The sequence below is a fragment of the Bufo bufo genome, chromosome 2, assembly GCF_905171765.1.
Source record: "Bufo bufo chromosome 2, aBufBuf1.1, whole genome shotgun sequence".
Taxonomy (NCBI): Eukaryota; Metazoa; Chordata; class Amphibia; order Anura; family Bufonidae; genus Bufo; species Bufo bufo.
In genome coordinates this window covers 288,530,075-288,555,617 of record NC_053390.1, presented here as the reverse complement: position 1 = coordinate 288,555,617, position 25,543 = coordinate 288,530,075, and the positions used below count along the sequence as shown (strand labels likewise).

Sequence of the window (25,543 nt, the reverse complement as noted above, 5' to 3'; positions counted from 1 at the left end):
TGTGTGCAAAGGTACCAGTGTATTCTATGTGATGCAGCTTCACAGTCAGGGGCGGATTGGCCATAGAACTTACAGGGAAATTTCCCAGTAGACCGATAACCTGGGGGCCGCAGAGAGCCCTCCTCTTTGCTACTGGCCGTTTACATAATGAGCTCTCAGCTGTAATTAATGCTGTGAGAATTCGGCACTCGTGTAGCTGGCCAGCAACCACACATGCTCTCCGGAATTCAACTGCTGTCGCTAGCGTCTCACCTCCTAAGGCCCCTGCTCCATACCTTAATCAAAGACAACTGGAGGAAGAGGACATAAAATGGCATCTATTGATGGCCACCACACAGCATATATTGTACTGCACTGTGGTATATTGTTCTGCTAGAACAATATTTTGACCTATGGTATTGCTTAACCCACCCTACTTGTGTTTGTAGCTGGCCAGCTAAGCCCTGTCCCAGGTTGCTAATATAGCTTATATGTTTCTACAGCTAAACCTTGCAATAAACTTAATACAGTTCCTATGTTTGTGTGTTAAAGACAAAAGCAGAGTTATTTACAGGGACTTCATGTTTGGATGTTATAAAACACAGAAGCAGAAAAGATAATATGCCTTTAAGATTCATTATATTAATGTGAGGTAAGCTCAATGACACAGCAGAAACAACAGAAAACATAGGGTTAAACTGTTGTTGCTGGGCAGGAGTCTTGTCCAATGCTAGCCAGCCTCACACAGCCCAGGAGTTTGGACCAATCACAACCAGCCTCACACACAGCTTGTGTGGGAAATTCCCTAGCAGGAGCTGCTGGAATCATTATTCACCAGAGAGAGAAGCTGAACAAACATTCACTCCACTAAGAGATGTGTTTTATGGAGGTAGAGAGGCCAAAATAGGTATTTAAAACAGTTACATAATGTTCCTACTGTTACTATAGTGATTAGAACTGTATACTGAACCAGTTATATGTGTGTTTACTTACAGTTCCTCCAATTGCAAACTACAAAGTTCACAAATTCGAATACCATATTGCAATCCAAATTGCATACAACCATACCAGATAATACTCAACCAATCTGCAAATAGTTACTGCTAACTGCATACTGCAAATTGTGACCAAATTCAGCAAGTAGAACTATTAGATAGACCTCAGATATACCTCTCAGAGAGATCATAAAGTGCTTAAATAACTTAAAGTGAGAGTACAGATACTCAAGAGAGAAATATATCCACCATTTTATGTTGAATGACAAGATTGAACATTAGAACCACCATCTTATGCATACCGCCATTTTGTGATATCAACACGTGTTATGTACATGGACTATCTGCTGCGGAGGCGGCAGTGTTATATATGAAGAAAAGTTGAAGTTAATAAAGAAGTTATTTCAAGCATTTGGTGTGCTCTTTAAACCTAATGCTTCCATAGAACGGCGCTAGAGGAATTACAGAGTAATAGACAGTCTGGTTAGACTAAAAAGTCAGAGATATCAAAATTCTTCTAATGCCACAGTGCAAAAGGCACTTCATAGTGCTGTGCCTGCCACAGTGTTGCCCTGCCTCCTGTCATTTTGGGTTTTTCCAGGGCCACTTTAAGTTACCAGTCCGACCCTGTTCCCACTGCTTTCCCCTGACTCCTGTTTGCAAGAGCTGTCAGGGAGAAAGCTGAAGCTGCATCACACAAAATACGCAGACTCTACAGTGTGAGTTATGTCACTGATTTATTACTTACTGCTATTAGATGGGACTCAAGCAGAGCAAATGCTGTGTGGTAAGACTATGCCCACAAAAGTCACCTTGCAGCCGAGCCCTTAGGGGAACCATATCAGAAAAGAAGAAGGAATCGGTACAGCTGCCACTCATAAATGGCACTTCAGCTAAAACGTGTAAACAGAAGGCATACAGAAGAACCTCTACATTAGAGCTCATGTACACGACCGCATGCGGTCCGCAATGCACGGGCAACGACCATGGGGCCGCCGCATGCGGATCGCGGACTAATTCACTTGAATGGGGTCCGCGATCCACATCCGACGAACTGCACCGCAAAAAAGTAGTGCATTCAAGTGAATGGGTCCGCATCTGTGATGTGGTGCCAGAACAGCTGGGACCAGTATTGTGCGGACCCGCTATTTGCGGTCCACAGCACAGGCCCGGCCGGCACACGGTCGTGTGCATGAGGCTTTATTCTTTGAGAATAGCCTATGCTATTACATAGGGAAATAAAATGCTGGAGTGTTTGTTTTTTCACGGTTTAAAGGGGTTGTCTGGCCTAGGAGTCCACAACGCCAGTGCTCAGAAGGGAAGCCCATTAAAAAAAAAAAAAACTTGTCTGCAGTTCTGCTGTTCCAGCAACACTGCCCTCAGGGTCAGACTGGCCATATACACTACAGGGAAACTTCCCAGTGGGCCGATGCCCAGGGGACCACCACAGCCATCCTCATGGCTGCCAGCCAAGTACATAATGATGCTCTCATTGTTAATTAATGCTGGGAGCATCAGGGTGCCTTCCTGAATTCAACCGCGTCGTCCTCACAGTTGAATACTGCAGCTGGGGCTGCAGTATTTTGGTCTGCTCTATGGTATTCAGTTCAGCTGGGGCAGCATTTTGTGCTGCACTATGGTATTGCTGGACTCGCCTACTTCTCTTGTCCCTGGCTACATTGGCCACGCCTGTTTGTGCTGCCCTCCTTCTGTCAATTTGGGCCCACCTACAATATGGGCCACTTTAAGTTCCCAGTCCTCCCCTGACTGCCCCATTCCTGGCCGCTTCTGATTGGCAGACTATAAGTATCTTGGTCCTGTGACCGCTGCAATAAATCGCTGGCCTCAGTGGTCACATGTGCTTGAACGCCATGTTCAAGCCACTTCCAGTCCAGCCGGGACCAGAAGTGGATGAGAATGGGGCAGTGGCACTGAAAAAGTAGAAGTAGTACTGTGGACAGGTAAGCAGGTAAGTGTTTTTTTTGTTTGATTCTTTTTTATATTTTTTTTTATATTGCACACCTTCTGACCACTGGGATACTCAGCCAGAAAACTCCTTTAGGATACGGTCACATGGTCAGGTTTCCTGATGCAGTAGTGGATCATAGAAGGAGAGAAAGTACAAATGACAAATACACTGCGTGCAGAATTATTAGGCAAATGAGTATTTTGACCACATCATCCTCTTTATGCATGTTGTCTTACTCCAAGCTGGCTCGAAAGCCTACTACCAATTAAGCATATTAGGTGATGTGCATCTCTGTAATGAGAAGGGGTGTGGTCTAATGACATCAACACCCTATATTAGGTGTGCATAATTATTAGGCAACTTCCTTTCCTTTGGCAAAATGGGTCAAAAGAAGGACTTGACAGGCTCAGAAAAGTCAAAAATAGTGAGATATCTTGCAGAGGGATGCAGCACTCTTAAAATTGCAAAGCTTCTGAAGGTGATCATCGAACAATCAAGCGTTTCATTCAAAATAGTCAACAGGGTCGCAAGAAGCGTGTGGAAAAACGAAGGCGCAAAATAACTGCCCATGAACTGAGAAAAGTCAAGCGTGCAGCTGCCAAGATGCCACTTGCCACCAGTTTGGACATATTTCAGAGCTGCAACATCACTGGAGTGCCCAAAAGCACAAGGTGTGCAATACTCAGGGACATGGCCAAGGTAAGAAAGGCTGAAAGACGACCACCACTGAACAAGACACACAAGCTGAAACGTCAAGACTGGGCCAAGAAATATCTCAAGACTGATTTTTCTAAGGTTTTATGGACTGATGAAATGAGAGTGAGTCTTGATGGGCCAGATGGATGGGCCCGTGGCTGGATTGGTAAAGGGCAGAGAGCTCCAGTCCGACTCAGACGCCAGCAAGGTGGAGGTGGAGTACTGGTTTGGGCTGGTATCATCAAAGATGAGCTTGTGGGGCCTTTTCGGGTTGAGGATGGAGTCAAGCTCAACTCCCAGTCCTACTGCCAGTTTCTGGAAGACACCTTCTTCAAGCAGTGGTACAGGAAGAAGTCTGCATCCTTCAAGAAAAACATGATTTTCATGCAGGACAATGCTCCATCACATGCGTCCAAGTACTCCACAGCATGGCTGGCAAGAAAGGGTATAAAAGAAGAAAATCTAATGACATGGCCTCCTTGTTCACCTGATCTGAACCCCATTGAGAACCTGTGGTCCATCATCAAATGTGAGATTTACAAGGAGGGAAAACAGTACACCTCTCTGAACAGTGTCTGGGAGGCTGTGGTTGCTGCTGCACGCAATGTTGATGGTGAACAGATCAAAACACTGACAGAATCCATGGATGGCAGGATTTTGAGTGTCCTTGCAAAGAAAGGTGGCTATATTGGTCACTGATTTGTTTTTGTTTTGTTTTTGAATGTCAGAATTGTATATTTGTGAATGTTGAGATGTTATATTGATTTCACTGGTAAAAATAAATAATTCAAATGGGTATATATTTGTTTTTTGTTAAGTTGCCTAATAATTATGCACAGTAATAGTCACCTGCACACACAGATATCCCCCTAAAATAGCTAAAACTGAAAACAAACTAAAAACTACTTCCAAAAATATTCAGCTTTGATATTAATGAGTTTTTTGGGTTCATTGAGAACATGGTTGTTGTTCAATAATAAAATTAATCCTCAAAAATACAACTTGCCTAATAATTCTGCACTCCCTGTAGAACATTTTCTAATTTTTTGAATTAACTCCTGGTTTTGGCCTCCAAAACTGCATCAGGAAAACTGACCATGTGGCCCTAGCCCTAATGTGACATTTTCAAAAACCAATTCTAGACAAAATATGAGTACAGTGAGTTCTCTTAAGTATCTAGTTCCTTTTGCCATGTCTGTACCCATGGGAATGCTTATCATCACCACAAAATAATCAGAAGAATTTACAAAAGAAACAGAGAGCATTTACACTTAGGGCACATGTCTGCAGATTTGCAAATGATCATTAGTAAAATGAGTTGTAATTTAATTTCAATTATTAGTGTGGATAAATTCAGGTTGGGTCTTGTCTTGATGCTACTTCTTGCTATTATGGCGGGTGAGAAAAAGCAATAAATAGCACAGAACCTGTTGTCCCACGCAACACTTTGGGAAATACTGTAATGTCTTTAACCAATGCATATGCTAATTGGACTTTTAACACGCAGAGTGAATGATATAACCTTTGCACCAGGTCTGGTAAAACGGAAGTTTGAGAAAATGTATGGTACCACAGAATTGACGGAACAGTGTTCCAAAGAGTGCCCATATTCCCTGACTAGTCATGGATAACACCATGAGATACGCTTGTCACATACCTGCACATAGCCAGTTTTTTTTTTTATTAATAATTGGGGGATTCAAAACCTGCATATGTTTTGGGAAGAAAAAATAAAAAGCAAATGATGCAGCAGGCCTGGGTGGAATGCGTTATTAGAAAAGTCGTTCGAAGGAAACGAGGTTGCAGGAGATAACGAAAGTTTTTTCAGATTTATGATCGGATTTTAAATTTTCGGTATAAAAGACGACCAAACGTGATTAACTGCTCCACTTTGTGCGGCGAGTCTTGATAAAATTCAGACTCCCACGTTATAGTGTGAGGGCAAGAGTCTTCACAGAAGCAGACCAATTAACAGGGAGTCAAGGTATGGTAGAAGGAAAAGAAATCTAAATAGCTTCATGTCTGAGAAATGAGAATCATTTACAAAGCGTTTGAAGATGGATGCAAGAGGACTTTGATTGTAATGAATGCCTCATAGAACAGGGCAAGATAACCCCCAAAAAGGTAGGTGTGATGGTAACATTAGGATGTTTGTAATGAGCAGCGCTTTGCAGGAAAGAAATATCCCTAATTCTATTTAACCCCTTCAAGACCCTGGGATTTTCCGTTTTCATTTTTACCTTCCTGGAGCCATAACTTATTTTTTTTTTCGTCCACGTAACTGTATGAGGGCTTGTTCTTTTTGTGGGACAAGTTTTACTTTCTAATGGCACCATTTAATATGGAATATAATGTAGTGGGAAGCTGAAAAAGAAAAAATCCAAAAATGTGGTGGAATTGGAAAAATGCAATTCCGCCATAGTTTTATGGGTTTCGTTTTTACAGCATTCACTATGCAGTAAAACTGACAGCGATAACACATTTGTATCGTTTTTATTGTGTTTTAATACTGGGAAAAAAAAACTTTGGAATTTTTTTTTGTTCGCATCAGAATATTCTGACTCCCCATAACATTTTATAGTTAAGTCTATGGAGTTGTGTGAGAGCTCATTTTTTTTTGCGAGGTGATCTGTAATTGAAACTTATACCATTTTGGAGTACGTATGAGGTTTTGATCACTTTTTATTCCATTTTCTTTGGAAGGTGAATTGACCACTGCATCTAAGGGGTTAAATGTCGGCGTTATCGCGGATCACAGATATTAGACCCGGGTGTCGGCTGTTTAAAATTGCAGAAACCCCGATGGCTATGGCACCTGCTGGGCTCTGACATTTTTAGGACCTGACTTCGGCTATATACAGTTGCAAGAAAAAGTATGTGAACCCTTTGGAATGATATGGATTTCTGCACAAATTGGTCATAAAATGTGATCTGATCTTCATCTAAGTCACAACAATAGACAATCACAGTCTGCTTAAACTAATAACACACAAAGAATTAAATGTTACCATGTTTTTATTGAACACACCATGTAAACATTCACAGTGCAGGTGGAAAAAGTATGTGAATCCTTGGATTTAATAACTGGTTGAACGGTCAGGAGTAATTCTTGACCATTCCTCTTTACAGAACTGTTTCAGTTCAGCAATATTCTTGGGATGTCTGGTGTGAATCGCTTTCTTCAGGTCATGCCACAGCATCTCAATCGGGTTGAGGTCAGGACTCTGACTGGGCCACTCCAGAAGGCGTATTTTCTTCTGTTTAAGCCATTCTGTTGTTGATTTACTTCTATGCTTTGGGTCGTTGTCCTGTTGCAACGCCCATCTTTTGTTGAACTTCAGCTGGTGGACAGATGTCCTTAAGTTCTCCTGCAAAATGTCTTGATAAACTTGGGAATTAATTTTTCCTTTGATGATAGCAACCCGTCCAGGCCCTGATGCAGCAAAGCAGCCCCAAACCATGATGCCCCCACCACCATACTTCACACCATAGTGTTGTGTGTTTCTTCCAAACAACTCAACTTTGGTTTCATCTGTCCACAGAATATTTTGCCAGTACTGCTGTGGAACATCCAGGTGCTCTTGTGCAAACTGTAAACGTGCAGCAATGTTTTCTTTGGACAGCAGTGGCTTCCTCTGTGGTATCCTCCCATGAAATCCATTCTTGTTTAGTGTTTTACGTATCGTAGATTCGCTAACAGGTATGTTAGCATATGCCAGAGACTTTTGTAAGTCTTTAGCTGACACTCTAGGATTCTTCTTCACCTCATTGAGCAGTCTGCGCTGTGCTCTTGCAGTCATCTTTACAGGACGGCCACTCCTAGGGAGAGTAGCAGCAGTGCTGAACTTTCTCCATTTATAGACAATTTGTCTTCCCGTGGACTGAACAGCAAGGCTTTTGGAGATACTTTTATAACCCTTTCCAGCTTTATGCAAGTCAACAATTCTTAATCGTAGGTCTTCTGAGAGCTCTCTTGTGCAAGGCATCATTCACATCAGGCAATGCTTCTTGTGAGACGCAAACCCAGAACTGGTGTGTGTTTTTTATAGGGCAGGGCAGCTGCAACCAACACCTCCATTCTCATCTCATTGATTGGACTCCAGTTGGCTGACACCTCACTCCAATTAGCTCTTGAAGATGTCATTAGTCTATTAGACTTTTTTTCACCTGCACTGTGAATGTTTACATGGTGTGTTCAATAAAAACATGGTAACATTTAATTCTTTGTGTGTTATTAGTTTAAGCAAACTGTGATTGTCTATTGTTGTGACTTAGATGAAGATCAGATCACATTTTATGACCAATTTGTGCAGAAATCCATATCATTCCAAAGGCTTCACATACTTTTTATTGCAACTGTATGTAAGGCGGAGATCAGGAAGGGCTTAAAGGGATTTTCCAGGGCTACAAATATATAACAGAATAGGTCATCAATATCAGATCAGCAGGGGTCCGACTCCTGGCAACATGCAGATCAGCAGTTGTGCTGCTCCGATAAGCGCAGAGGCCTCCTTACAGCATACTAAGCATAGCACCATATATTGTATGGTAGCTGTGCCTGGTATTGCAGCTCAAGCCCATTCACTTGAATGGGACCGAGTTGCACCTAGCCATGTGACTGATGATCGGAAGTGCTCTCCATGTGACCGATGCACGAAGCACCATGGTCTCTTCAAAGAGCGGATCAGTGGGGGTGCCGAGAGTTGGACCCCCAATGATCAGATATTGATGTCCTATCCTTAAGATAGGTCATCAATATTAAACACCTGGAAAACCCCTTTAATTCATATTCAGCTTTTGGTACATCAGGAAGTTCTGAAAAAAAAAAGTCCAATATGGTTATTATGGACATGAATGAATGTGGAAAGATAGAAGAACACACAGAATGTGGCAATGATGTCACTTGATTAAGACATACAGATATAAGGATAGCATGTGCGTAGCCAAAATAGAATACGGGACAGAATACATTATATGACTTATGTGATTTACCAAACCGTTTTCAATATATGATGCTTGTGAACCAAAATGGCTCTCTCAATACTACTAATCTCTGAGGTTGTGGTGCTTTGAAATGCGCGATTTAGACCGCTGGGTAATGTTATAGCTGGAGGATAGAAGCAACTATCATGGGGATCGATGATCCATGTGTCAGCTGCATTTTGAGGCAGATCAGAAGCAGTTGTTTTCTGTGACTGTATAATAGGTAAATTATATAATGTCAGCATGTATGAACAGATGTTAGGACAGATGGAAATTATGTTGGTCCATATTTATTATACTGTGAGTGAATGGTGGAAAGAATGAACTGTGCATGTCATGGGTCATGTCATGACCCAGTGCAGGACCAGCTTAAAACTAGCTTATAGGTCATTACTATCTGATCGGTGGGGGTCTGACACCCGGGACCCCTGCCGATCAGCTGTTAGAGAAGGCACCAGTGTTCCCGTGAGTGTGACTGCCTTCTCGCAGCTTACCAAGCACAGCGTCGTATATTGTATAGCTTGGTATCGCGCTCAGCCCCATTCACTTTAACATCTCGGAAAGCTTTAATTCCTAATTGTCTGTTCTATCAATGTGGTGTCATAGGTTTCCATGATAAGCTCCATCTTCCTCAAAATGAACTGACTTATGATGTCATCAAAATCCTCCATACAAGAATGTTAGTATGAAGTACCCTAACTTTCCAATGTATGAACATTACATATGGTGAAACTCAATTACTAAAGGCACAAGCAAAGATCTTATCCAGTGGAGGTGAGGTGGAGGAGACAAGCCCCATCACAGACACTATCCAAAGTAAGTTCTCAGTTTGGCCTCATTACTTGGTTATATGGAATTGTAAGTAGCATGGATGGCATCTCCATCCTTTTGAATTTCTCCTACACAATTGACTGCTTATTGCCTGGTTCTTATTTCTGGCTTATATGGAATCCAATTGGTTAGAAATGGTCCCTTATGAATCACATTTCTACTATATGATTAGCCCCTCAAGATGATCTCAGTACACTGAACAGGCCTACAGGGCACACCACATAGACTTGTTCAGGAATAGGCAAACCTCTCAGGTTTATTTACATCTAATCAAAAAGGTTTTCTGGGAGTTCAAAATTGATGGACTAACCTCAGGATAGGTCATCAGTATCTGTTTGGTGGGAGTCCGCATCCCGGCATCCCCGCCAATCAAGTGTTTCATCAGTTTACCAAGCACAGTGCCGTACATTGTATAGTGGCTGTGCTTGGTACTGCAGCCCAGGCCACACACTTGAATGGGCCTCAGCTGCACCTAGGCCATGTGACCAATAAAGGTGACGTCACTGGCCTAGGAAGAGGCTGCAGCACTCACCAGAACGACTGATCAATAGATATCCTGAGGATAGGCCATCAATATTGAACTCCCAGAAACCCCTTTAATACGATCCACAAAATGGGACACAAATGCAACAAACACTAAAGTGATGTACATGATTTGATTGAACAGTGATTCTAACCGTGACAGATGATCTTTTAATAGGTTTTCCTGTACTTTTACCGGACGTCAGAATCAAATCTACACATCTCCATCCATTGTGTAGTGGATGGAGCTGGTTGCTTCAGCACTTTTTATGTGAATGGGAGCAGCACGGCAGTGACCAGCTCCATCCACTACACAATGCACCAGGACCGTCTTCTGCCACCGGTGCTAGTGCAGAACCGCTGATCAGTGTTGGTGTGGGGTGTAGTATGCCAAACGATCAGATATTGATGGTCTATCCTTGGATAGGCCAGCAATATAAAAGTGCAGGAAAACCCCTTTAAATATTTAAAGGGGTTGTCTCACTTCAGAAAGTTGCATTTATCATATAGAGAAAGTTAATACAAGCCACTTACTAATGTATTGCGATTGTCCATATTGCTTCCTTTGCTGGCGGGATTCATTTTTCCATCACATTATACTTTTCTCATTTCCATGGTTACAGACCACCCTGCAGTCCATCAGTGGTGGTCGTGCTTGTACACTATAGGAGAAAGCGTCAGCTTCTCTGGTGGCCGGGACCATGGGAGCGCACATAGGCTGGTGCTTTATCCTATAGTGTGCAAGCACGACCACCACTGATGGATTGTAGGGTGGTCTGTAACCATGGAAACGGGCAGTGCATAATGTGATAGAAAAATGAATCCAGACAGCAAAGGAGGCAATATGGATAATAACAATATATTAGTAAGTGCCTTGTATTAACTTTATCTACATAATAAATGCCACTTACTGAAGTGAGACACCCCTTTAACACACTGGTAGCATTATACCATGAGGTAACCTACCCAATATATGTAAATTGTTGTCAATGATGATAGATAGCTTAGCATTATACTATTATTGGATACGACATTGTACTATTCACAGAAAAAATGGAGTTAATTTAAAAGAGGACAAGGAAGAAGCATGTCTTAAAATACTTAATGTTGCATATTAAATACAGAGTATAACTAGAATCAAAGGCAGGAATATGGCTAAAGGGCAAATCATAACTCACAGGGAGAACATTACATGGCAAGAAACAGGAAGGCAGCAGAATAAGACATCTCATTTATGTCACACATCCGCCTGTACTTTACACAGCATGACCTAGAGGGCTATATCAAACATTTCTCATTTCACATACTACTCACATAACCTACAAAAATACTACTTCCACCATTCTGGTAACCAATGCAGCATTTTCCAGGAATGGCACAAGTTAACAAATGCCCGGGACGAGCATGATCTACTGAAAAATCTTATTTGAAGAGAAGCAAGTCTTAAAATGAATTTATCTCTTCAAACAATATCTGTAATAAAACCAATATTTGCCCTGTGTACATTTCAATTGATATGGCATATCACTCAGTAAAGTGTGTGCTATTTTCGAACTGCGCATCACCGAGGTACTGGATGTTCTTAGTTCTTCATCTTCGTAGGTAAAATCAGAGTCGTTCCTAATGGGTGACAGACTATAGAGATGTTTGCAGACAGAGGAGGAAACAAAGCTAAGTGCACTAGATGGAAGGAATGCAACCTAAGATTGGGGAAATGCCAGTGAATACCATAATAAGCCCAAAATGGATACTGCATGTACTTTCGGGAACCAGGGGCTAAACATTCTCCATACCAGTAGCCACCAAAAACTAGACACAATGGGGGAGATTTATTAAAACTGGGGTAAAGGAAAACTGACTTAGTTGGTCATAGCAACCAATCAGATTCCTCCTTTCATTGTTCAGAGCTCTTTTGATAAATGACAGGTGGAATCTGATTGGTTGCTATGGACAACTAAGTCCCTTTTCCTTTGTACCAGTTTTGATAAATCTCCACGAATGGGTGAAGTTTATTAAATGATTCCAACAGATATACTACAGCTTACAATTTGGCCCAAAGTATAGTGCAAGTCAACGTTTGCCTATAAAAAGCATACATTTCAGTTTCTGAAAAAAGGACAGCCAAAAATGTGGCAAATTTATTAGGGGGCATGTGTCTCGTTTGGCACATTTGACTCAAATGAAATATGGTCTAAGACTGGCATATGAATCTCACCCTATATCTATGGGGGAGATTCATCAAAAGTGGTGCAAAGGAAAACTGGTTTAGCTGCTCATAGCAACCAATCAGATTCACCCTTTCATTTTCCAAAGCAGCTCTGAAAAGTGAAAGGTAGAATCTGATTGGTTGCTATGGGTAACTAAGACAGTTTTTCTTTGCACCAGTTTTGAAGGGGATGCGTCTCATTCATCATTTTCTACACCTGTATTAGGCGTCGAAAATGGTCTAAATGTAAGACAGCTAGGAAACGGTCTTACATTTAGAACTAGCCTGCACCTCTTCATAACTTCGGCGGATCCTCCGCCAGCTGTGGGGCTTTATTAAAACCGACGCAGGTCTTAATAAATGTGCCCCTATGTTCCTAAACCAGGTACCCCCAGCTGAAACTATATATATCAAAGTACCCCCAACGGTAATACAAATTGAGAACCTAGAGATTACAAGACCACATTTGAAACTGGCAGGGGAGCAAATCTTTTTTTTGTGTGTGTGTTGTTATATCACTAATCTTCACTTGATCGTGGGGTTCTGACTCCCGGGACCGCTGCCGATCAGTTGTTTCAAGAGGCTGCACCGCTTTGGTGAGCACCACAGCCTTCTTGCAGCTTACCAACTATAGTGCCGTTCATTGGATGGCAGCTGTGCTTGAATGGCCCATATGACCGATCAACGTGATGTCACTGACCTAGGAAGAGGCTGCAGCACTCATGGAGCACAACGGTCTCTTTAAACAGCTGATCAGTGGCAGTGGTCAGATCTCCACCAATCAGATACCGATGACCTATCCTGAGGATGGATCATCAGTATTAAACACTCGGAACAACCAATTTAAGCTGGCCATATACATAAGGCTCCATTCATACGTCCGCAATTCTGTTCCGCACTTTGCGGAACGGAATTGCAGACCCATTCATTTCTATGGGGCCACACAATGTGCTGTCCGGATCTGGAAATGCGGATCCGCACTTCCGGGTCCGCAATTCTGTTCTCGAAAAAAATAGAACCTGTCCTATTCTTGTCCGCAATTGCGGACAAGATTATGCATTTTCTATTATAGTGCCGGCGATGTGCGGTCTGCAAAATGTGGAACGCACATTGCCAGTGTCTGTGTTTTGCGGATCCGTGGATTTGCAAAACACATACGGATGTGTGAATGGACCTTAGGCCTCCTGCACACGACCGTTCCGTTCCGAAACAGAATTCTATTTTTTGCGGCCCCATTGAAGTGAATAGGTCCGCATCCGTTCATTTTTTTTGTTTCCGTTGCTTTTACGTTTCCATTCCGTTTCGTTTTTCCCTTCCGTTTTTCCGTATGGCATATACAGTATACAGTAATTTTCAATAGATGGTTCCGCAAAAACAGAACAGATAGGGAAGACATGCGGATGCATTTCCGTATGTGTTCTGTTTTTTTTTGCGGACCCATTGACTTGAATGGAGCCACGGAATGTGATTTGCGGACAATAATAGGACATGTTCTATCTTTCAACAGAACGGAAAAATGGAAATACGGAAACGGAATGCATACAGAGTACATTCCGTTTTTTTGCGGACCCATTGAAATGAATGGTTTCCGTATACGGACCGTATACGGAACGCAAAAAACGGCCCGTAAACGAAAAAAAAAAAAAAACGGTCGTGTGAAAGAGGCCTAAGATTGATGTCAGCTGACCATCTAATGTGTATGGTGTCAAGCCACCAACGGCTGTCAGGGAAGATAAGGATCGAACATGTTGAATTTCAATTGCCCCATCCTTTTGTTCTCCTGTTGCTCTACTCCCATTTATAATCTCTATGGAAAGTTCACAACACAGTCCTGGTTGACTTGTGAACTTACATGCAGAGATCATGGATGTATTACCATGCACTTTGCACAGCATAACCTCTTTGATCATCTACCTATAGAGCAGGAGATAGAAGAGCGTCCTAGTTTGTGAGGGCACCATCGGTGTAAAAGGCAGATCATTGTTACTAGAGTCACACACAATTCTTTGCAAATGACACTTTTATAAAGCGGAACAACTATACCGAGAACCTGCATATTTTAGTTAATTTGATGCTGCTGTTTCTGATTCACCAATTGTTATTATTGAGGTTTCAATTATATATTTGCAATGGGACATTAAACATCGTTACAGCTGAAGTGTATTATAGGCGGCTTATACAAAGGGCCAGCAATTGACAAGTGATTTGCAGTCGTTGCCACAATATTGTGTCTTTCATCTGCACTGTGATCAATGGATGCTGCATGCAGATGTATGTGCTGCCAGCTGCCGTGCATTCCCGTCACATCTGCTTATGCAGATTTGTTATGTTTTTATTCTATCATTTCGTAAAAGTTCATTTGTGTTCTTTCCTTTTTAGGGTACATAATTAAAATGACCTGTGGTTTATATTTTATCATCAAAGTCTACCGTTTTTTAATTGTTGGCATAAATACCTTTGCGTGGTTAGTCTAAATGATTTCTCACTTTTTTCTGTGTTGCAACCAGTAGGTGGTTGCATTATCGCTAATTGGTTGGTAGTGTTATCTATAGCCTATGAAGAGTGAGCTAGGCTAAAGTAGGTCACAATAACACTGCAGATATTGAGCAATTGGTCTGATATCAAAAAAATATTCAGAGCTGGAATAATGCAACATCTAATGTCTAGTGTGATATTAATATTTATTACATTCAGATGACAGAAATGTGCTTTAAAGTTACCATGGTCTATACTCTGGTGAAACTGGTTGCTTAGCCTGGACATATCTAATTCACTTCTGTATTCACTACCCAATGTAGTGTATTGTAGTGGCTCAGTGGTTAGCACTGTTTCTTTGCGGCACTGTGTTCCCTAAGTGTGAACCCAACTGAGGACAACAAATTGATTGAGTTTGTATGTTCTCCGTATCTTTGTGTGGGTTTTCTCCAGGTTCTTGGACATTCTGGAACATACCGATAACTTTTTGGCTTATTAATGGGTCGTAGAGTGTATGCCTGTGATAGAGGAATGAGATTGTGAGCCACATTTGGGAAAAGGACTGGTGTGAATCATGACAATTTCTGGAGCTATATAAGCAATGGGATGTAAATATCTATATTGGTCTTCTGGCATGGTGCTAGGCAAGAGTGTACATACTATATAGTAGATCTGTGTAGTTGCTATGGCCCGACTAAGGAGGGGAAGCCAATATGGGCTAACAGCCTAATCCATAAGTACTGTTAATAAACAGAAATAGAGAGTCCAGCTCGCCTGGCATAGATAGGATGCACGGAAATGCTGAGAGCCAAGCGTGTATAAATGCAGAAAGGGATGCCATCATCCAAATAGGACAAAAACCCCAACCTTTATTTGAAAATCAATAGAATCCAACTTACAACCAGGGTTTGTAACGCTAACACCTAAGACCTACAATTCAAATAAAGATTGGAAATTTTCTCCTATGCTGGAATCCATTTATGCATAGTTGTCATAAAGTAAGCAAAGACATAAGGCAACAGGCCGATCCTCCTTTTGCATAATGGAGGAGGCTTAAGAAGGACATGTAACCTCTCCTGACATGTCTGTTTCATCAAGTACTTGGTTTCCCCATCAAGGGTGCACCTAGCCGTTCTGCTGCCCGAGGCGAAAATTGAAACAACATGCCTCCCCCTTGTGCCAAATTCTTAACCTAACCCTTTCCCTCCCTCCAGCCCTACTGTTAAAGAGTTAAAGATATACAGCACTACATACTTCTTACATCTAGTCATGTCTCCTCTGATGTAGATGTTCTCTTTCCTCATCTTCTCCATTCGGACCGGCATGATGATGCCATCTGTTGTCTCTGCAGAGTTTGACACATTGACATCTTAGTTTTTTATGTTTCTATCATCCGCACCATCTACTGAACACCCCATTCTGTTACCCCCAATACTGTGCCCACTGTGCTCTCTAATATTCTACTGCGGAAACAGACAGTCCCACTGAAAATACTAGTACCACACAGATAGTGCCCTCAAAAATAATTGTGCCCAGCAAATAGTGCTGACACTAATAGTGACGTAAACATAGTGTACCCCAAAAATAATTGTCCTAAGCTGATACTGTGTCAGGGTGTCCACAACAGTAATGATTCTCTGCCAGAGTGCACTTAGTGTTAATAGTGCCCTCAGTAGTAGCAATGTCCCCATTGTGCCCAAGAAATAATAATGCCCCCATAGAGCCCATACTAGTAATCATATTCCCCAAAGTCTCCCAGCAGTAATACGGCCCACCATCATGCTTCCCAGTGGTAATTATTTCCCTTATAATGTGTGCCAGTACAAAAAATACCCCCTTATAATGTGTGTGAGTACAAATAACCCTTATAATATATGCCAGTATAAAGAAAATACCCACCTAATAATGTGCGCCAACACAAAAAAAAAACCTTGTAATGTGTGCCAGTACAAAAAATGTCCCTTATAATGTATGCCATTAGAAAAAAATGTCTCTTATAATGTGTGCCAGTATAAAGAAAATACCCACCTAATAATGTGCGCCAACACAAAAAAAACCCTTGTAATGTGTGCCAGTACAAAAAATGTCCCTTATAATGTAATGTGTGCAAGTACACAAAATACCCCTTATGAGTGCCAGTACAAAAAATTCCCCCTTATAACAAGTGGAAGTACAAAAATGCCTCTTATAACATACCCTCTTTTAGAACGAATGTGCCACCCCTTACAATGTGTGCCAGCACAAAAAAAGGCCCCCTTATGTGAGGCCAGTATAAAAATGCCCCTTATAAGGTATGACAGTACAACAAAAACTAGTGCTCCCGCCCCATAGTGGCCCAATGGCGTGCTGCCAAAGGAAAATAACTAACTCAAATACTTACCTCCATGGTGCTGTCAGAATGCGGTGGTTTGTGTCCTGGTGGCAATACAGTTGAATATCGAGAGATGAGCGCTGCCACAATGGAAGCACTCATTGCCCACGGCCCTGCTGCCTACCCCCCCCCCCCCCCCCCCCCCCCAGATTTCCCTAGGTGGTACTGTATGAGATAATTTCCTAACATCACCTAATTGGCAGTATGCCCCTGTTCCCCATGCAATAACAATTCTGGGGCATCTATTCTTATAACTCTATGTTCTGCCATTCCTTTTTCATTCCTGCTAGAAGTTTATTACTAGCAGTTTTCAATGAAGGTCCAGATGGGTGTTACCAGTTGGGGGGGTGTCTCCACACAGTCTTACACTATCCAGTCAGTACTGTAAGTGTCAGACTGTGCAGGGGCACATCTACAACTGGTAACACCCATCTGACCTTCATTGCCAACTTCTAGCAATTCATTCATAACTTCTAGTAGAAATAATAAAGAAACGGTACATCGCAGAGCCATAGGAATAGATGCTCCAGAATTGTTTTTACAAGGGGGATGCAGGTAGTTACTAAAACAGACCTGTCAGGAGAGGAGACAGGTCCTCCTTAAGTAAACCAGCATCAATAGAGGCTTATATATTCACTCCTTGTGCTTCAGGTAAGTTCATGTTATCTCTGCGATCATTTTTTTTTTACCTTACAGTCATTCATTCCATTAGGCTACATACACACGAACGTTGTTTGTTTCCGTGTCCGTTCCGTTTTTTTTTTGCGGCTAGGATGCAGACCCATTCATTTCAATGGGTCCACAAAAAATGCGGACAGCACACCGTGTGCTATACACATCCGTATGTACGTTCCATAGCCCCTCAAAAAAAATAGAACATGTCCTATTCTTGTCCGTTTTAGGCATTGTTACAAAGGATCCGCAAAAAAAAAGGATGGCATACGGATGGCATCCGTTTTTTGTTTTTTTGCGGATCCGCAATTTTCAGAACTAAAAACACATACGGTCGTGTGCATGTCGTGTGCATGTAGCCTTAAAGAGGACCTTTCACCATAATAAAACCTCTAAACTAACTATACAACCATGTAGAGCGGCGCCCAGGGATCCCCCTGCACTTACTGTTATCCCCGGGCGCCGCTCCGTTCTCCGGTTATAGCCTCCGGTATCTTCATAGTTAGGCTCCACCCAGGGGAACCTGACGGCGTCTCTTTCTCCTATGAGTTTTTTTTTCTCTCAGGCTATGAGCTGAGCGCTGCGATTGGCCAGTGCTACAGCATGGAAGAATGCGACGCCGGCAGGTTCCCCTGGGTGGAGCCTAACTATGAAGATACCGGAGCCTATACCGGGCGAACGGAGCGGCGCCCGGGGATAACAGTAAGTGCAGGGGGATCCCTGGGCGCCGCTCTACATGTCTGTATAGTTCTGTATAGTTAGTTTAGATGTTTTATTATGGTGAAAGGTCCTCTTTAAGCTACATGCACATACGGTCGTGTGCATGTAACCTTAGGCTACATGCACACGACCGTATGTGTTCAGCGGTCCACAAATTGTGCTATCCGTTTTTTTTGCGGATCCATTGTAGCAATGCCTAAAACGGACAAGAATAGGACATGTTCTATTTTTTTTGCGGGGCTACGGACATACGGATGCGGATAGCACACGGTGTGCTGTCCCCATTTTTTGCGGACCCATTGAAATTAATGGGTCCGCATCCTATCCGCAAAAAAAACGGAACGGATACGGAAACAAAATACGTTCATGTGCATGAGGCCTTAGTCTCATAATCATATTGGGGACCATATTCCTGCAACCCAGTTATTGTGCCAGTTCCAAATGAGTAAAATAGAGAGGACAGGAGAAGACTTATTTAGTAATAGTCATTGCAGGCTGTTATTTTGGTCCTTTGGTAAGTGGTATTTTTGTACAAGCTGCCATTCAGCTTCGTCATGGTAAAATGGATGTAAGACTCAAGAGAACTCTGAAGGACTCCATCTGAAGATTTATAGCTTGCTCGCTCCCTCTGAAGTCATAGGACAAAGGAGAACATCATGCTTTTAAAGCCAGCTGCAAAACATTTGTTGCCATCCTGATGCAGTAAACATTTTTAAAGGAATATTTGATACATAAATTAGTCAATCTTCCTCGGCAATTCATCACAGTGACTGAAGTGGCAGCTATGTATTGACAACAGTGACCATATAAAGGAGGCACGGCCAAGTCCCCACTCCATCACCACCCGCTGCACATAGGGTCTCACTATTGTTCATTTGTGCTCTGAAGGAGCGATATTGCAGTACGTAATACTCACATTGCACTCTGTCATTTGGAAGGACACGAATAAATGAGATGCTGTCTGAATGGTGCATGATCTAAATATTAAACCAGGTGAAAACTGTAAAGTGTAATAAATCCGGCCTGGGAGAGAGGAACTTTACCAATTGTTGCAATGCAGAAGTTCAGCGCTTCAATGATGCGTCACCTGAAAGTTTCTCCTGGTTTCCAATGTCCGTTGGTGCATTTTAAATAAGAACCGCTTACACTCAATCATCATAAATCCATCAACCCAAACCCAAAGCCTACCATGAAAATCTGAATACAGCCTGATGAACCGTGAAAGTCATCAGAGGATCTTTAAGTGGGTTCTGCTCATTCTTTATGGTGACCAGGTACCTGGATTTACCGAATCGCCCATGCGCCCAATTCTGTCACTCCGATATTGACAATCAATAGGAATAGAATAAGCCAATGCGTTAGCTGAATATATAGTAAAGGTTAGACAGTAAAACACAAATTCATATCCTCATTTCAACAGTGTAAAACACATTGGGGGTCATTTACTAAAGACCGGCATTTCACAAGCAGGGGCGGACTGGCCATAGACCCTAGAGGGAAATGCTTCCAGTGGGCCGATGCCCATGGGGCCGCCCGAGCCCTTCTATTGTCCGCTGGGCATGTACATAACGATCTGATGCTCTCCGCATTAATTAATGCTGGGAGCATCAGATACCTATGTACCTACCCAGCAGCTGCAGGTACCTTCCTGAAGTCAACTGTAATCACCGTCCCCAGGATGATGATTTTGTGCTGCACTATGGTATTTGGTGTTTGCTGTGGCGGCAGTATTTTTTTGCTGCACTACAGTATTGCAGGCCCTACCTACTTATGTTTAATCTGCCTACTTGTATTGCCCGGCTTCTGTCAATTTGGACCCACCTACAACATGGGGCCACTTTTATTTTATTTATTTTTTTCCCCCAGGGCCATCTTAAATTCCCAGTCCGCCTCTGTTCACAAGCCAGTCTTAGTGGAAAAACCCTGCAGACGGAAGATCTCACCAGGCGCGCACCTCTTCATAAATTTGTCGCATCTACTGCTGTCCGTGCCCCAGAACAGAAATCTCCTCCAGCCAGGAGCTAGAATAGATTTCTGGTGTAATGTGTGGCATGTGCTCACGTTGGTTAAAACGTGTCCGGCTACGGAGCTCCTGTCCGCGGCCTGCCTTGCAAGAAAAGTGGCAAGTGTCGGAAAAGAAGCGAAACATGTTGGACATTTTATCATAAGACGACACTTTAGACATCACTTACAACTCTTTTATGCAAAATATCGTGCCCCCCCTACATGGGTCAAACAATGCTGCAGGGATAAAAAGATTTGGCGCTTTTGCAGTAGTTCATTTTCCATATACACGTTGCTGCAGGATCAGCCGACACATGGATTGCCAGCAGCCTGGGATCTAGGTGGACTACAGATCTTACCATTTGTAAGATGTTTTGGAGCGTTTCATTAATATGTCATTAAATATTAATATTTGGCCCATTTATACGGAGTGAGACCCTCAGCTGTCAGGTATCAGACCAGATTCTCCAACCAGTATACCGTTTACCTTCCTCACACCTACTGGGCCCTTGGTCCGAACGTCCATGGACTTGCTTTGCTTTCCCTATGTTGTTCTCATCTTGGCTAACAATTTAAAGCTTTTATATTGTCAAACGGTTCCTTCGCATTGGATGGAGAAGGGCCAAGCGTGAGGGCACATTCACTTACTTCCTATGGGAAGCTCAAAGGGAGAAGGGACAAACACGGATTTTGTTATATCGTACTGCTTTATCATTGATAAAAAAAAACTCCACTTCCATGTCATTTGACAACTGTTAACAGCCTTCAACAAGAAACTGTGACAAATATTAACCAAGGTGTCACAGTCGGAGCAGACCCAATCACAGTATGCACCAAGAAGCGACCTCCCATTGAACAGTTACCAATGCCAACCTTCTGTGCCAATGTCATCTTCAATACATTTTCAATATCACCATTTAGTCCTTTTGGCAGCAGTAATAAACCATTACATGGTATAAAAGTGCAGTATACAATAGTGTCAGAGAAGCCGGAGGCGTTCTCTATAGGACATTCGGAAGATGACAGAAGCAAGCTGGTTTTAATGTGTTTGATGATGAAAAAACCAAACTTCCAGCCCTGTTATATAATCAGTAAAAACAGTGTAAATTGCTTGAGCAAGTCCTAGGGCACAGTGAGGTCCGGCCATAGGGACTGAGCAGAGGCAGGTTGGCAGCAGTCCCTGCTATCAGCTGGTTTACACTAATTACCAGTCACTCCATCCATCATCACCCTCACTGGACAAGTCCATGAATGAAATCCAGAGAAGACATGGGAGACAGCCTCTCCACATTCCAGATCCTGGCTGCCATATTACAACCTGCATCAATAGTCCAGACTGGGGAAGCCCCATGCAAGCCTTGGATCATTGCTCTTGGCATGACATCCCAGGGGTCACCTAGGACTGTGTTCAGACTGCACGGTTATATATATATACCACTATATACAAGCCTCCACGTGTCCTCCTCACCTTTAGGTGACTCCCTCCCCCCATTACCTGTTGGAGTCTCCCCCCTTCCCCTACATAGAGGATGGCTGCTGCCCCCCGAACTAGTGCTCCCCCATAGCCGCAGTACTTACCCTCTATCTCGTCTTCGGGGAGCTGCGTGGGTGAGTGGTCTCTCAGTAATTCGGGGATGGTGTAGACCCCCCTGTACATTAACGCCGCCGTTACCGGGTGAAAAGGCATCTCTGCGGGCGAGGGGACACCCGGGGGCAGACACGACTCGAAGGGGCAGCATACGGAGTGACTGTCACCGAGAGACTGCCACCAGCGGATGGTCACACAGCGCGGGCACTGTCACTGGCCGGGTGGCACAGGTGAGCCGCATGCGGGCACTCGCTGGCCGTCACATTGAGAGGGTCTGCCACACGAATGTCAGGCAGCGGAATGAGGGGCTGTCACAGGAAGAGACAGCCAGCAGAGTGATAGCATGTCACATGAAGAGACAGCATGCCACCTGAAGAGAGGGATGTCACTTGAAGAGACGGCAGAGAGAGAATGCTCTTTTTTTTTTTTCTTTTTAGGAGACAGCAGACACTGAAAATGCCACACGGAGAGACAGCAGAATGGGGGCTGTCACCCAGGTAGACAGCAGAGAGTTGAATGGAGTGGTGTCACGCGAAGAGACGGCATGCGGTAGAACTAAGGTAGAGAGCAAGGAATGGTGAGACAGAGGAAGGGAGAGAGACTGAAAGAGAAGAGAGTGGAATGAGGAGAGAAGCCGGGGAAGGAGAGAGGCAACAGGAGAGAGGGAAGGAGGCAGAATGAAGGAAAGACGAGGAGGGGGCACTGAGGATGGAGAGGGAAGGAGGTAGGAGGGATACAAAGTGCAGCTAGGAGAATCCTGGGGAGAACTACAGCAGCCAGCCAGCCTCACTCCAGTGCCACTCATTATAGACCCCCAGCCATGCTGCAATCTGCTGCAGCCTGCCTAGCACGGGGACATTAGTCACCACACACTGGAGAAAGCTGCACATCCGTGGTGGTGGCATGGAAGATGCAGCACTGATGAGGGGCTTTGTGTCCAACACATTCACATATTGGGAGAATTCTTGTCATTTTCCACTATTGTTCTCCTAGACCCAGTCCCAGACCAGACGTGACTGGATACCTTGCTTCATCACAAAAACACATAGATGGTCCAAGCCCCCATTCATCCATAGGTAGGGCGCCATTTATTTTATGTACTTCGCCTGATATTACTTTGATATGGTATATAGAGGAGGTGGGCTCCCTCCCCAGCGCCCATTCTTGCCAATCTTCTCAACCCTGGAGCATAAGGCACTTGTTTGACCAATTTCCAACCCTTGTAGGACAGACTGCAATTGGGAAAATTATCCTCAGGTCATTAATAGGTCGTAGGTAACAATTTAAAGGTACGGCTACACAGCGATGTGTTGTGCGGCATAATGGTGTCGCAACGCAACCTGCTGCAACATGAGTCGCAAAATTAAATCCTACTTGGATGGACTTTTTGTCGCTGTCACGTCGCAGTTACAACATGTTGTATTGCGACACCATTGAAATACATTATATGAAATGCTGCGCGACTTTCTTGTCACAAGACACATGCCGCCTTTTAGCCATACCCTAAATAGTTGCTGTACATTTGATTTTCTATTTTTAAAGGCGTTGTCGACATTGTCATTGCCATTACTAAGGCGAGGTGAGTCACAGTCCTGACCACCAGCCGGCCGGGAAACAGAGGACCGCACTGGTGCTCGCTGTTTTCAGTAGCTCCCATTGTGATGCATGGGAGCTATGGAAACAGCGCATTAGTTGGGGAATGGCATAGCTACCTGTGCTACGCTGTTTCCGTAGCTCCAGTTTACCGCAATGGGAGCTACTGAAAACAGCGAGCACCGGTGCGTTCCGCTATTTCCTAGTCGGCTGGTGGTCAGGACTGTGTCCCATCTCACCTTAGGAACAGCAAGATGAAACAACCCCTTTAAAGAATTTCTAGTGATGTTATTTTTAATTTTCCATGTCACTATTTATATTTGAAAAAATCCTAAAATCCTGCAGTTCTCACATTGGCCACTAAACCTATTAATCGGCACCACTTCTTGGTCTATACAGGTCACTTTACTGCAGTTATCCCATTATCATCATCCCCAATAGGTGATATCACAGCTTATCTACTCCCTCCTGACCTCTGCACAGGTCACAGAGCATGCCTAGAAATCTCTCCCATAGAAGTCAGTGGTCCCCATCCTGTCCATGGTGTCTTAGGCTGCGTTCACACGAGCGTGTCCGGATTAGTTCCGGATGCGTCCCGGTGTGTTGCGGCAAACCCGCGCGAGTAGGTATGCAATTGCAGTCAGTTTTGACTGCGATTGCGTTCCGATGTTCAGTTTTTATCGCGCGGGTGCAATGTGTTTTGCACGCGCGTGATAAAAAAACGACTGTGGTACCCAGACCCGAACTTCTTCACTGAAGTTCAGGTTTGGGTTCGGTGTTGTGTAGATGTTATTATTTTCCCTTATAACATGGTTATAAGGGAAAATAATAGCATTCTGAATACAGAATGCTTAGTAGGTGATCAATTGAGGGTTAAAAAATTAAAAAATTAACTCACCTTGTCCTCTTGTTCGCGTAGTTCTCCCGGTCTTTAGTTCTTTAAAAAGATGAACTATGGGCTAAAGGACCTTTGATGACGTAAGATCACATGCTCCATCACCGCGGTGATGGACCCTGTGATTGGAGCATGTGATCTGACGTCACCAAAGGTTCTTTAGCCCATAGTTCATCTTTTTAAAGAACTAAAGACCGGGAGAACTACGCGAACAAGAGGACAAGGTGAGTTAATTTTTTAAATTTTTTAACCCTCAATTGATCACCTACTATGCATTCTGTATTCAGAATGCTATTATTTTCCCTTATAACCATGTTATAAGGGAAAATAATACAGTGTATAGACAGTCACCTAGCAACCGTGCGTGAAAATCGCACCGCATCCGCACTGGCTTGCAGATGCATGCGATTTTCACGCAACCCCATTCACTTCTATGGGGCCTGCGTTGCGTGAAAAACGCAGAATATAGAGCATGCTGCGATTTTCACGCAATGCATAAGTGATGCGTGAAAATCATCGCTCATCTGAACAGCCCCATTGAAATGAATGGGTCCAGATTCAGTGCGGGTGCAATGCGTTCACCTACCGCATTGCACCCGCGCGGAAATCTCGCCCGTGTGAACGCAGCCTTAGGCTACTTTCACACTGGCTTTGGTTTCCGTTTGTGAGATCCGTTCAAGGCTCTCACAACCGGTCCAAAACAGATCAGTTTTGCCCTAATGCATTCTGAATGGATAAGGATCTGCTCAGATTGCATCAGTTTGTCTCCGTTCAGTCTCCATTCCGCTTTGGAGGCGGACACCAAAACACTGCCTGCAGCGTTTTGGTGTCTGTCTGCTGAAACTGAGCCAAACGACACAATATGGCGCAATAGAAAATGGATCCACCCCCCATTGATTTTCAGTGGTGTTCAAGACGGATCCGTTTTGGCTATGTTAAAGATAATACAAACGGATCCGTTCTGAACGGATGCATGCGGTTGTATTATCTGAACAGATGCGTTTGTGCAGATGTAACACCCCAGAGTTGTGTTACTATACTCCA

The 25,543-nt window shown here is 43.4% G+C and overlaps 1 protein-coding gene across 1 annotated transcript in view; it reads right to left on the bottom strand.

The window, feature by feature from the left end:
- CABP7 (calcium binding protein 7) overlaps nt 1-22,110 on the bottom strand; it is a 106,742-nt gene extending 84,632 nt beyond the window's left edge. Inside the window, exon 1 of the mRNA XM_040420272.1 lies at nt 22,002-22,110. Coding sequence (XP_040276206.1) covers nt 22,002-22,110 — 109 coding nt within the window. The remainder of the gene's footprint in view (nt 1-22,001) is intronic.
- Between the last annotated feature and the right edge of the window lie 3,433 nt (nt 22,111-25,543).